The sequence below is a fragment of the Typopeltis vanoorti genome, chromosome 4 (genome assembly GCF_054136105.1).
Source record: "Typopeltis vanoorti isolate ZY-2024b chromosome 4, IOZ_Tvanoo_1.0, whole genome shotgun sequence".
Taxonomy (NCBI): Eukaryota; Metazoa; Arthropoda; class Arachnida; order Uropygi; family Thelyphonidae; genus Typopeltis; species Typopeltis vanoorti.
In genome coordinates, this window is record NC_143552.1 from 18,230,002 (window position 1) to 18,244,805 (window position 14,804).

At 36.7% G+C, this 14,804-nt stretch overlaps 1 protein-coding gene across 1 annotated transcript in view; it reads right to left on the bottom strand.

The window, feature by feature from the left end:
- LOC150107135 (small ribosomal subunit protein mS39-like) overlaps window positions 1–14,804 on the bottom strand; it is a 369,834-nt gene that overhangs the window by 66,919 nt on the left and 288,111 nt on the right. Inside the window, exon 17 of the mRNA XM_090391018.1 lies at window positions 3,310–3,363. Coding sequence (XP_090247144.1) covers window positions 3,310–3,363 — 54 coding nt within the window. The remainder of the gene's footprint in view (window positions 1–3,309; window positions 3,364–14,804) is intronic.

The following is a 14,804-nucleotide window of genomic DNA, read 5'->3' on the forward strand; positions in this document are numbered from 1 at the left end:
ATGGTGACTACGAGGATGTAGCAAGAAGAAAGATCCCTAGCAGACGATCTGATTGCGTTCGTACAGCATAATTCCTCGCAAATCTGCAGGATCAGGTGTTGAAGAACCCTGGCATTGGAATTCGGGCTTTGTTCGTGGAGTTGCTAACTGTAGTCAAGCCCTGGATAACAAGGGTAGCCAATGGTAGGCCGTATGTATGGCAGCAGGATTCGGCCCCTTGCCACACCTCTGGGAAAAGTCAAAAATGGTTGTCTGAAAATTTCTACGACTTCACCAGTCCAAATGTTTGGCCTCCAAACTCCCCAGACCTTAACCCCATGGATTATTTTGTATGGGGCGCAGTTGAAAAAGACACCAATCGCACTTCCAGTAATACAAAAGCCCAGTTAATGGATAAAATTAAAACAGTTTTTGCGGCCCTTCCCAGGGAGACTGTAGCATCAGCTTGTTCGAGGTTCCGAAGCAGAATTGAAGCTGTGATCGATGCTAATGGTGGTTATTTTGAGTAAATCTTGTTGATAGTATTGTAATTAACTCTGCCTGTAATGTTTTTTTGTCAATTCATTAAATTTAATAGATACAAAGAAGATTTTCTTTTTCCTTACGAAACTGTCAAATTTATCCCAAACACCCTGTACATGTTTCATAGATTTTCAGAAAATCTTCAATCAAATAAAACACAATCAACTGTTTAATATTCTAGAAAAATTAGACATTTAAATGCAAAAAAAAAAAAAAAAAAGACCAAATTTATGGGAATCTCAAAAGATAATAGATCTGAACCAGAAATATTCATAAACAATATAAAAATTGAGCATACAACAGAATACAAATATTTCGGTATCTACTTTACTGCAGATAGAAAACAAGATAAAGAAATAAAAATAAGAACCACAATAACTAAAGATGTCTTCTGTAAAAATCAAGATCTGCTCAGAAGTTCTGTGGGTTCTGAGACAAAGAAGAGAATGATAAGAACATTAGTTTGGCCAGTTTTCACATATGGAAGTTACACCTGGGTATTCAAGAAGAGAGTAAGACAACAAGAGACAAGAGAGTAAGGCCTTTGAAATGCAGTGCTACAGAAGAACTCTGAAAATCTCATGTACAGAGCATGTGACAAACAGAGCTACTATAGAGAATGAAAACATAGACATCTTTATTGCAGGAAATGATCCAGAGAAAGGCAGGGCATGTATTGGGTGGATCAGCAGGACAGAGGACACTAACAGTTTTAGAAGGAAAGATTATGGGAAGAGGATCAAATAGGTAAAAAATTTTGATGATATAAGATCATGGACAGGATCATGTGATTATGCTGAAACAAAAAGAAGAATTGCCAACAGAGAGGACCGCAAGGACACGGTGCTGCACCCTTCTATTGAGGAAGCTACATGATGATAAGTAAATAGTAATCATCATCTCAGTTAATTTTTTTCCCTTCTAGCCATGCATGTATACTGAGAAGTTTCATAGACTTATGTTGGAGAAATGTCAGTGATGATACTGAAAAAAAAAAAAAGAAAAAAAAAAGCCTAATTTAATAATGCAGACACAGCGAGGCACCCCCCATCCCCATTATAAAACCAAATACCAGATAATGAACATCTTTATATTACAAAATGATAATTCTGGCTATTACATGCAGATTACACAGGAAGATATACTCAAATTCTTGTTTTTACTGAATGAAGATACACCACAGAGGAATGAAATTAAATTTTCATTCAATAATTCCAATGTTATGTAGCTGTTGCAAAAGGAAACAATTAAGAGCTTAGAATCTTTTGAAAGGTAACCTAATATGGATGATGTCCAGTAGCCTTGCTGATTGGTCAGCAGATCATAACATTATTCTTTTATAAGGGTGGTCTGAAAAGTTCTCAGCCTCAACCATAGATGGCAACACTATCAGCAAGATTTTTTCTTCTAAGTTGGTACGTCTGTCATACACATCCATATGAAATTGCAGTTCATTCTATTAAGTAGTTTGTTTTATACATCTGTCTGAAGCAAAAGTGTTGTCTGTATCCCTTGAAATGGATAAAATTGAGTATCATGAGGTTATAAAATTCTTTGTAAAAGAAGGTTTAACGGTGAAAGAAATTCATTCGAAGTTCATAAAAGTTTATGGGCACTCTTCTCCTTCATTTTCAACAATTAAGAAATGGGTTGTCAAGTTTAAATGTGGCTGTACCAGCCTTGAAGATGATCCACATGAAGGACTTCCAAAAGTGTAACAACATCAGAAATCATTGATCAAGTGAACAATATGGTATTGGATGACATGAGTCCAAGTGTGTGAAATTGCTGAGACTATAGGCATTTCAAAAGAACGTGTAGGATATATTTTGCATGAAGAATTGTAAATGAAAAAGCAAGATGGGTGCCGCGCTTACTCACAGCAGATAAAAAAAGCGCTTGCATGAAAATCTCCGAACAGTGCTTAGAGCATTTTAACAAAAATAAAACTGATTTTTTGCATCGATTTATTACTGTGGATGAGATTTGGATTCACCATTACACACCAGAATCCAAACAGCATTCAAAACAGTGGACAGAAGCCGGTTGTTCAGCACCAAAGAAGACAAAGTTGGTTCCATCAGCAGGAAAGTTCATGGCATCAATGTTTTGGAATGCTAAAGGCATTTTGTTTATTAATTATCTTGAAAAGGGTAAAACAATAACCGGGAAATATTATTCCGATCTTTTAACCATACTAGTCGAAAAAATTCATGAGAAAAGACCTGGTTTGCAGAAGAAAAAATCATCTTTCATCAGGACAATGCACCTGCTCACAAAGGTGTTTTGGCAATGGGAAAATTAAGGGGTCTGTGTTATGAATTGTTGGAACACCCACCCTATCCCCCAGATTTGGCTCCCTCTGACTTCTATCTCTTTCCAAAACTAAAACTCTTCCTTGCTGATCAGCGTTTTCCTTCGAATCAAGAGGTGATTGCAGCTGTAGAGGGGTATTTTGCAGATGGTGCTGGAGCATCGCTGGAATAAATGTATTAGTCTTAAGGGAGATTATGTTGAAAAATAAAAATAATTTTGAAATTATAAATTCATTTTTTCATTGTTAGGCTAAGAACTTTTCAGACCACCCTCGTACATATCTTGGGGAGTTTCATACATCTTTATTTATCAAGGTTTGAGTTATTTTTTAGTTTAGTGCAGAGTTTCCAGAGCATAATCTGCAAATATTTATGTGAGCCAGCAATGAAGCCAACACTCACTCATTCATGCACACATAAAGTACAGATATAATAAAAATTATAAATACATAATAAAAGCTTCCTTATTTACCTTGGATACCCAATAATCTCTGGAGTCTCATCATGAAGTTTCAACATGATCTCCCTATAATATTAAAATCACATTAAAAAAAAAATTAGACATAAAAAATTGTTACGTGGTCTCTTAATGTTTTGAGTCTAATTTCTAATAATCTTTCATTTCAATAGTTATAAATAGTTTTATAACTATTTCTTTATAGTTTTATATAACAATCATAACATCTGCCTTTGTTCTTTCCCCTCTCTCTATTTTTTATTTTTAATCCACTGTATCATCTTTGGCTTGGGTTTAGTTGTTCATCTTCTTTATTTATATGTTCTTTTTTAAATTTTGTTTACCTTTCCCTGAGTCATAACTTTTTCTCTGATAGCCCATTTGACTTCACTATTAGCTTCACTGCTTCATATGTAGCAGTGAAGCTAATAATTTCCATTATTAGCTTCACTGCTACATATGAAGATACCTCACCTGAAGCTATGCCAAGCATATGCAAACTTTACTGCATATGCCTGATTGAGTAAAGAATTAAAACAAGAATAAAATTTTCCACTATAACTTACTTTGTAACTAAGTTCAAAAACTTTCTACAATAAATACAAGATGATCTATCTATATAAGATTATTACTTTACTGAGATATTATTCTAATATGAGAAGGAAGCAAACTTCTTTAGGGTGAGTTGAAATTGATAAATTCCTGATTATACAAAGCTATCGGAAGCATTGTTCTTTGAGATTTTTGAGGCAAGTATTAAAAGTCAATTGTTTCCTATTCTTTCAGCAAGAAGTACAAGCAGTACATATACATACATCCTGACCAAGATTAAAATACTGAAGACTTAGATTTAAAAAATAAAAAAAAAATCACAAAATAATAAGCGGATTAACCAAAAGTGACATGAAAGAAAAAGTACCGAAAGAAACCCTATCACCACCTCCTTCAAAATAAAATCAGATTTGAATAACATAAGTATAATAGAATTCTTTGAGATATGCAAACTAATAAGAAAAAGAATGACACAGTGAATTAAAAGTTTTAGAACAACAGAAGTAAGAATTATGAGAGAACACAATAGTTGTATAAGAGTCACCTTCTCTCTTGGTCCTTTTAAAAGGACCAAGAGAGAAGGTGACTATGGAGAAAAATAAATCGCTCTCTTAAAGAAAGAAATGGAGTGTCGATTATAAACAAAGAAGAAATCTTGAGAAGAATAGCAATTTACTACCCCAAATTATATAATGACTCACAAAACCTAGACCAATATTATAATTGTTGTTGTTATTATTACAAGAGAACACCAGAGGTCAAAGACTCATTGAGGAAGGCCACATATCACTTATACCTGCTCATGAATTCATAGACACTACCTGCACTTACAACCTCTAAATGCAAGCCATTCTAGTCATGCACATATATCACTCTATGAAAGAAAAATCTAGCTTTCATCCCTTTTTTGACTGCATTCACTCTCGACTTTCATGGGTGACTTATCATCCTCTCCCTAGCTTCCATAAAATTAAACATTCCCTCTATCGTATCCCACATGACCTTTTCAGAAGTTTGCAAGTCTCTCATCATATCATCCCTCTCTGTCCTGTTTGCTAGCATCTGCAGTTCACAAATTCCCAATCTCTCCTCATAATCTACATTCCACAATCCTGAAACCATTTTTAACACTTTCCGTGAAACCAATCCTCTATATTTGCAAAATTTGCAGTTACCCTCTAACTACAAAATTTGTAGTTATCTTCCTGCCAATATAACATACCATTAGGTATTTTATTACAGCAAAGTATCCCAGAATCCAAGCTTATTCAAATCATTCTGTAAGTGATGCACATCATTTGCATTCAAGATTACCTTGCCCATCTTTGCATTATCAACAAATAGCTGTATGTGTTCTGTTAAATCCTTTGCAATGTCATTAAAGTAAAGATGGAACAACAATGGACCAAGGACTGATTCCTAGGGTGCACCACTAGTCACCTTAAATCTTGCAGTATCGCACCCTCAATACACCACTTTTTCATATCTATCAGTTAGCCATCTTTGCATGCTGAATCCTATCAAAACCTTTAGCAGAGTCCAAAAATATCATGGTGTATCCATTCTCCTTGTCTAACTCAAACATCACATTATTATAAAATTTCTGAATGAGATCTCTTACCAACTTTTCCAGAATCTTATTAGGGATTATCATATATTCTCTCAACTCTCGTGAAATCTTTCCTGTGCTGAGACTAAAATTATACATCCAGTTCAGATGAACTCTCTTTTAGCATCTGATGATATCTCATCAGATGCTAAAAGAATTCATATTCAGTTTATACTGCTGCTGAATTCATATTCAGTTTATGCAAGTTCTAATACCTCTTTGTCCTATCAGAATTTCCTCAGTGCAGAGGTTGCATATACCAGGTAGCTAGCTATTGACAAAATTGGCACTCATTAGATTAACAATGTCTTCTACATCTGCCACATTGATGAGTGATTCTTTTATAACCCCAAATTCTACAATTACATAAAATACAAATTTTACATTTACAAATTCTTTTTCTCCTGCAAATAACAGAATTTTTGGAGTTGTTTTTAGCTTGCAGACCCAGTTTCTTTTTATATTTGCATTTAGCTTTCTGTAGGGGAACTGTGGGTAATAGAGAAAACCATTTTATGTGTAAAATAGTATTCCATATTACCCACAGTTCCTCTACAACAAATGTAACTCTTCTGGTCTACATCTTATAATTTTCATAACTGACATCAACATTGTTGTGCACATGGTATTTCTTCCACATCTTAAGGGCATATCCTGATATTGTATCACTGATTTATTTTTTAAATACTTCCCATGCACAGCCAATATCCTTCTCATCTAGCAACAAATACCATGGGAATGAACCTAGTATTCTCCTCAGTTCGTCATCATTTCCAGCTTTGAAGTTCGATATGTAACCTTTTCAAAATGGAATATCCATACACTTTTGCCACTTCTCAGGTCAGTATAGCATGATCTCTGCCACCAACCAGAGGGCAGAACATGCATGTATTTTACTGACATCCCCCCCCCACAACATTACAATCAGGTCTAATATTCTTTGTTTTTGTCCTTAAGTTCCTTCTGTCACATTTTGCATAAGGAAGTTGTCATGCAACAGCTCAATTCATTCATTTTACAAGATTTCACTGAGACCCAATCAATATTTGGATATTAGTCAATCATGATGATTAATCATTTAATATCCATTAGGTTTATTTGGCAATGCATTTCATTGTGATTAACAGCTGAACTACTTGATGTGTAGCAATACCAAAGCATTTATTTGATTTTGTTACTCCATCTCACATCAAATAGCTTCACTATCACTGCTACATGGAACACTGTTACTGTTGCCCACACATGGCATTGATTTGCTATAGGTCTTGTGATATTTCATGTGTGGGTCAGATACACACACACACATATATATATATACACACATAAAAAAACCATAACTTTTTTTTATTCCAAATGGACTCAAATCATCCGATAACATTAGCATCACATCCCTTCCCTTCTACTATTACTCCTAAGTATTCCTTTCTTTTAGTGTTATGTTACACGGTGATCAGCATTCATTTTTGAAATTATGGATTCTACAACCGTGTTAAAATAACTCTTTTTATTATCCTGACGTTTCAATCTTCATATCAAGATCATCATCTGGAGCATACATAAATATACAAACCAAGCTGCATTACATTTCAAACCATAAGCAAGAGAAACAATGATTTAATCGCATGCTACTCACTGGCATGCCTCTAGTGAAAAAAAAAAATAATAAATACATCAAGCTAGATTTAATTTATGATTACATGAATAAACATTCTTGCTTACAGATGGTTTCCCTTCCAGTAACGATGATGTCCTATTTCTATTATTACAATTGTTATTTTTGATAAAAAAAAAATATATATATAAATTACAACATGAATAAACATTCTTGCTTACAGATGGTTTCCCTTCCAGTAACGATGATGTCCTATTTCTATTATTACAATTGTTATTTTTGATAAAAAAAAAATATATATATAAATTACAACATGAATAAACATTCTTTCTTATAGATTTTTTCTTTAACAGTGATGTCCTATTTTTTAGTATTAAAGTTATTTTAGATTTAGGATCCTAGATTTTCTACAGTCCTGTTTATAGTTGTTCTTAGAGAGGAAGGATTCGTGGGACAAATATATGCCTTCCACATGTATGTGATTTTTAGACCATCATTATTGTTTAAATTGGGGGTGGTTGATAAAGATCACACAAACTTCCTTAAATTTGCATTCATACCATGTTTTGGTGTGATGTAGAATCCATAATTTCAAAAATGAAAAAAATGAATTACTCCTAAGTACTCTGTATTCTTTACATTCAATATCTGTCAGCAAATCTGCTTCTGAGAGCCAGGGCTCCCTAATACCAACCTTCATGGTGTTCTAAGACTCATCGTGAGAGACCCAAAGTATCAACGCAATATCTATCATACCTCTCCTTAGAACCATTAACAGACAAAGCACTTACAACTGACTCAGGTAACCCATTCCATTCATTCACTACTCTCCATGCTAAAAATCTAGTCTCGTCTCCTCACACCCTTGCTACCTCACTCTTATCGAACTTCCAGGGATGATCTCTTGTTCTGCTAATTCTAGTCAAGTGTTGAAACATCTCCCCTGCATCAGTCCTATGAAATTCTTTCTATCTTGATGACTCACCTCTGGATCCTCTCCACCACTTCCTCATCCCCAAGAAACCTAAGACACCAGACTTGAGCACAGTAATCCAGATGTAATCATATCAAGGCTTTATAAAGAGGAATGATAACTCCCTTATCTCTGCTTGTTAGCACGTTCTTCAATAATCAAGTAATCCTATGAGCCACCATGAGCTACTTTAGCAATATGCCCTCTAAACTTCCACTCACTCTCTCTCTCTCTCTCTCTCTCTCTCTCTCTCTACTACTCCCAAATCCCTGGCTTCATCAATTTCCTGGAGTACAGTTCTCTCAATGTGGTACAGTCTATGCGGTTAGTGTAATGGCTGTGCGCTTCGCAACCATATGCCTGGGGAAGGAGTGTTCTAGGTTCGATTCCTATTGCTGACGTGAGGAGCTTAAGGATCTTCCTCAGTCATAGCCAAGTTAGCCGGTCTTGGATGCGGACAGCAGGTTTTTTCCCCACAGTTTATCTGGGGTTTTTCATCCCGCAAGAAGGCAAACCGGCCCCGTGAACACACGGATCTACAGCCATAAATAATTAACCCCCCCCATGAGGGGCCTCAACTCGCCCCAATAGGGACGAGGGAGAAAACTCCATATGAATAAATAAATACATGTGATACACAGCTGGTAATCTTTGTATCCCAAAATATATAACTTTTTTACACTTTTCCACATTCAATTGCCATTCATTATCTTTTGCCCGTACCGTAAGCCTATTTAAATCTCCTGCAAGTCTCTATATGACCTTGATTAATTATTACCCAACCTACCTAACTTTGCATCATCAGCAAACAACTGAATATCTTCCTTCAAATTGTTTCCTGTCATTCATGTACAAAAACAGAAGTAGTCCAAGCACAGAGCCCTGTGGCACACCACTTGTCACCTACCTTCTGGATTCTGCCTGTTCATATACTCTACTTTTTGGTATCTGTCCATGAGCCAACCTTTTATCCATATCACCAGTATTTATTCATATCCATCCCTACTTGCTGCAGTATGCATAATAGAGTTCCATGTAGTATCCTGTCAAACAGCTTTGCAAAATTCATTGGTATCATCTCATGCTGGTCACCTTTCTTGCCTTTATCCAATTTAACTGTCACTCTATTATAAAAAGTTAAAAGATTACTAAGGCAAGACCTACCCTTCACAAAACCATGCTGCCCCTCACAGAGTATCATATTCTTATTATACTTCCTCCTCACCCTGCTATCTATGTTGGTGACTTCAATTCCCATCACACCATGTGGGGCTATTCCTCTAACAACCAGGATGGTAATAATATAGCAAACTGGATGGATACATATAATTTGTATTTGAATTATGATGCCAAGCAGGACAGTAAAGAGTGCTGTCCTGCCAAGCAGGACAGCACTCTTTACTCAGCCAGATGGAACAGAACCTACACCCCAGATCTGTGCATAGTCACTAAAGACTCCGAAGACCAGCCTCTTCCATCAATCAGAACCATCCTTAACAGATTCCCTAATAGTCATCATCATCCTACATTAATAGAGATAGGAACATATCAATCCCAGTCATCAGCGGAACACCAATCATTAGATGGAATCTCTGCAGGGCCAACTGGTCTGCATTTCAGAAACAAATCGAGCAAACCATTAGAGCAATTCCACCCACTCCTAATTGCTATCCTAGATTTGTTAAACTACTCAAATCTGCAGCAAAAGCCTCTATCCCTAGAGGCTACAGAAAACAATATATCCCATGTTGGAGTAGAGAAAGTGAGGAACTCCTAGCCAAATATGAGGAAACTGAAGATCCAGCTATAGCCTAGGAGCTCATATCAACCCTGGATAAAAACAGAAAGGAAAGATGGATCTCAACCATCAGTGAATTCGATTTCGTCACATCTAGTTGGAGAAGCTGATCACTTTTGAGAAAATTAGGTGGAGCAGAGCCAACAACACACAAAACAACAGAGATAACTCCTGATCAAATGGCTAACCATTTATTGAAAACCTCCAAGATTCATCCCAGCTCTACCAGGAAAATTGCTGTACAAGCTTCCATCAGACAAATCCTGAAGACGGAACCTGAGCTTCCTGAACTCATACAAATAGCCTTAAAACTTACCAAGAATGGCAAAACTGCAGGAGTCAATGGTATACTCCCTGAATTCCTAAAACATCTTGGTCAACATGGCCAAACATGGCTTGCTGCCCTTTTCTCAGAAATCATAATGTCTGGTAAATTACCAAAGCTGTGGCAGGAAGCCAAAATAATTGCCATGCCCAAACCAGGGAAAGATCCAAATGAAGTGAAAAACCTACGACCGTCTCCTTGCTTTGCACCACCTTTAAGCTCTTTGAAAGAATTCTCCTTAAAAGAATTTCACCACTCATCGAAAGAGCACTCCCGACTGAACAAGCTGGCTTCAGGCCAGAAAGAAGTTGCTGTGACCAGGTCCTGAGAACTCAAATTGAAGCAGGCTTCCAGAAGAAACTTAAAACTGGAGCCACTTTCATTGACCTAACATCTGCTTATGACACTGTCTGGATCAGGGGCCTCCTCCTAAAATTAGGAAATATTATAAAGTGTAAAAAAACTCTACAACTTTTTGAATCCATTCTCTCCAACAGAAAGATCCGGGTCCATATTGGTGGAAAAAAGAGCAGGCCCAGATTCATTCACAACGGTCTTCCTCAGGGCTCTGTGTTATCCCCTATACCTTTTAACATCTATATTTATGATCTACCTCGTACCAGATCAAGCAAGTATATGTATGCCGATGACCTAGCTATCTTACATCAATCCACCTCCTTTACCAACCTACAATCAACCTTGAATACAGACCTGAACACCCTGGAAGAGTATTTCAAGCAGTGGTACTTGAAGCCAAATCCAACGAAGACAGTGTCCTCTGAATTTCACCTGTACAATGCAGAGTCGAATTGACAACTCAACCTTTCCTTCTGTGGAAAAATGGTAGAGCATGAGCCTCTCCCAAAATACCTTGGAGTGAGCCTGGACAGAAGCCTAACCAATAAAAGGCACATCATCAACCACTCCAATAAAATTAAAACCAGAAATAGCATCATTTCAAGACTTGCTGGAACAACCTGGGGTTGTGGTGCAGAAGTCCTAAGGTTGTCTGCACTAGCCCTCGCATTCTCTGCAGCAGAATATTGTGCCCCTGTCTGGGAAAGAAGTACACACACTAACATTATAGACACTCAGCTGAACTCTACCATGCGCACAATTAGTGGGACAGTGAGAAGCACCCCTCTCTCCTGGCTGCCTGTTCTATCTAACATTGCTCCACCACACATATGAAGAAGACAAGCCTCGATTAAGGAATTTAATAAAGCAATGAGCAACCCACTCTACCCCTACACCAGACTCTCATAAACCCACCTAGTCTTCACCTCAAATCTAGAAAGCCTCTCTGATCCACGGATGAACTCTCTTCAGCTGCGCTGCCATCAATATCTCACATATGGAGAGAATACTGGTCCAACAATCTCCCAACAAACGGCTTCCTGGTAGAAGATCCCTGTGCTCCACAGCCTGGTTTTGATCTTCCTAGGAAGATTTGGTTATCCATAAACAGGATCAGAACTAGTCAGGGCAGATTTGGCTATCTTCTACATAAATGGGGGCTGTCAGATCACCATTATTGTGATTGTTCTCCCGTGGCTCAGACAATTACTCATACTGTGTACGACTGCCCAAGCACCAATTTCATGGTGGTGGCCTACAGGACATAAACAAGGTGATGGATGAGGCCTTGAATTGGCTTTCCAGCCTGGACCTTGACCTGTAGTTGGTATGATGGTGGCAGTGGTTATGGAGGAAACAAAAGATCGTGGTCCTGTCACCACAAAGACGTTATTTTCGTAGTTACTCTCATAGTCCTCATCACAGTATCAGCAGAACTCCTCCTCATGTTAGAAGATGATGATACAGTGTGAAATGGGCCTCCTCTAATGGATCAAGTTTTCTCACACAAGACACAACTGCTCTCTAATTAAACCTCCGATACAGCTACATTTATGTTGTGAAGTGTTGTGAGAACATGCAGCCTTGTCATACTTGTTGCAGCAGGATGATAATTGTCCCTGGCTTGATTACGACAAGTTACTTTTGCTTTATTTTTTTAAAAAAGGAAAGACTTAGAAAGCAGGTTGTGCCTTTTATGAACTTTTATTTAAGATTTTCATCATTTGTTTTTGGAAATTGTGATTGTACTTTTCACTTACAGTTTTCATGTAGCCATAAGCATAAATAAATAAATAAATATTCTTATTCACCCATTCTCGAATTCCCTTTTTTGACCAACTTTTCCAGTACTTTTACCACCACTCCTGAAATACTGATTGATCTGTCTGTATTTCAGAATCTGATAGACCAAGGAGGATCTAATTTGCTACCACAGACTTATTTCCTCCTTTATGCAAAGAATTATTCTGTCCTCCTTCCACTCTCTTGGGACTTTGCCAGAGCTGAGACCCGAATTAAACAGCCTAGTCAAAGGCATCATCCCAAACAATTTCTTAACATGTGAGCTGTTATCCCATCCAGTCCCACAGCTCTATTTGCTTTCGGATTCTGCAATATCCTAAGCATCTCTAATTCATTAACCTCTGTTCTCATACCAGTCCCTGTCACCTCTGCCATAACAATATTTTCACTTGGATGATATCCTTGCAAAATGGTCACTCAGTAGTAGCTCAACAATTCCATCTGCTTCTGTTACCTCTCTACTACTGCATTCATTAAAGTTATTCTTTAGTATTTTCCAAATCAGCAACTACTAGAACTAACTAACAACATACAGAAAGCTGCAAAAAATTCACCAGAGGACTCAAGAAAAACAATTGGGATCCATTTTGGAAAGATCACAATATCAATGCTATAATTACTGAAAGAGATATTATCAATGAACAGTTAAAACAAAATAATACAGAAGACAACAGAAAGAAGTTAATAGAATTAACTCAAAACATAGAAGATGAAATTTCTAACTGCAAACAAAAAAAATGGGAAGAATCCTTCAATAGATAGATCGAAGAAAAGACTCACAACACTGGAACATCATCAGATTATTAAACAACGCAACACTTCCAGATACTGACTACTCTTCAAACACAGTCTCCTCAAGAACCAATACAGCAGCAACAAACAAACAGATAGCAAATTTATTCTAAACAGCCAAACATTACTCTAATGCAAATGAGCTGCAATACAACAAAGAAGACAAAAAGTGCAGGAAAATTTCCACAAAGTCCCACAAGGTTCTATTTTAAGCCCACTCCCATTCTCATCTATATGAACAATATCCATTCTCACATAATAAATGACAAAAAATAGCATGCTGTGCAGATGATATAGCATTCTGGCACACAAGCAGTAATCCTCAACAATCTGAAAAAGTCCTAAATAATACAATAAAAGGCTTAGAAAGATGGACAAAGGAACTTAAACTACAGATAAACCCAGAAAAACATTTGCTAATACAATCCAAAACCTAGCCTTCTGAATACATCTTTACTCAGGACCTCACAATGACAGAATCAGAAACAGCAATTAGTCAAATTGACCCCGACAAATCATCCGGAATTGATCTTATATTTGGACATATGATTAAAAACATGGGGAAAATAGCCCAAAACTGCCTTCTGAAGATATTTAACACCTCCTGGAATACAGTTAACTACTAAAAATCTGGAAAACATCAGTCATTAAATCCTTACTAAAACCTAACAAAAACCCTAGTGACTGTAAAAGCTACAGACCAATAGCTTTGAGTAGTTCTCTCTCTCTGTAAACTAAACAAAAGAATAATACATACCACACTTATGAATTGGCACTTAGAAAATAACAAAATCAAACTGCATACAGGTTTCAACATAGTACAGAAGATCAATTATTTTATCTTTGCCAATCAGTCATAGATGGCTTTCAAGAAAAACCATCAAAGAAGACAACACCAATATTTTTGGAACTCCCAGCTGTCTATGACCACATTTGGAGATAAAAGTTAATAAAAATTGCATACGATACCGGAATAAGGGGGAATGCATCAATTCCAACATGCATCGAACTTGGGCTGGAGTCCCACAAGGTTCTGTTCTAAGTCCACTCCCATTTCTCATCTATATGAACAATATCCATCCTCACATAATAAATGACACAAAAATAGTATGCTGTGCAGATGATATATCAATCTGGCATACAAGCAGTAATCCTCAACAATCTGAAAAAGTTCTAAATAATTCAATAAAAGGCTTAGAAAGATAGGCAAAGGAATTTAAACTACAGATAAACCCAGAAAAAACAAAACTAAGCATCTTCTCCACTGATAGAAAAAACAGACACAATTACAACCCTCAAATCAAAATATTTAATACCAAAATAGAAAAAAACAGTCTCCAAAATACTTAGGCCTCAACCTAGGTACTCAGATTTACAACTCATATTACAAATATATCTAATAAAGCTCTTAAAAAGCTTAACATCATCAAAAGGCTTTGTGGAAGTGCAAAGTCAGGAAAACTAAAGCAATTAGGGTAGATGCAAGTGAATGTATGGTCAGGCACCCATTAGGTGAGTCAGTGCAAGAGTTAAAAAAAAAAGCAAAATCTAGTCTCTCAGGCAACAATATTGAATGGGGTAGTCACTAAACAATGTAAAGGTGGTTTTTGGCATTGGTTAGTACAACCTAACCAAAAGTTATATGTATTAGTGATACATGGCTAATAGCAAATGAATTGCAGCCAAAAG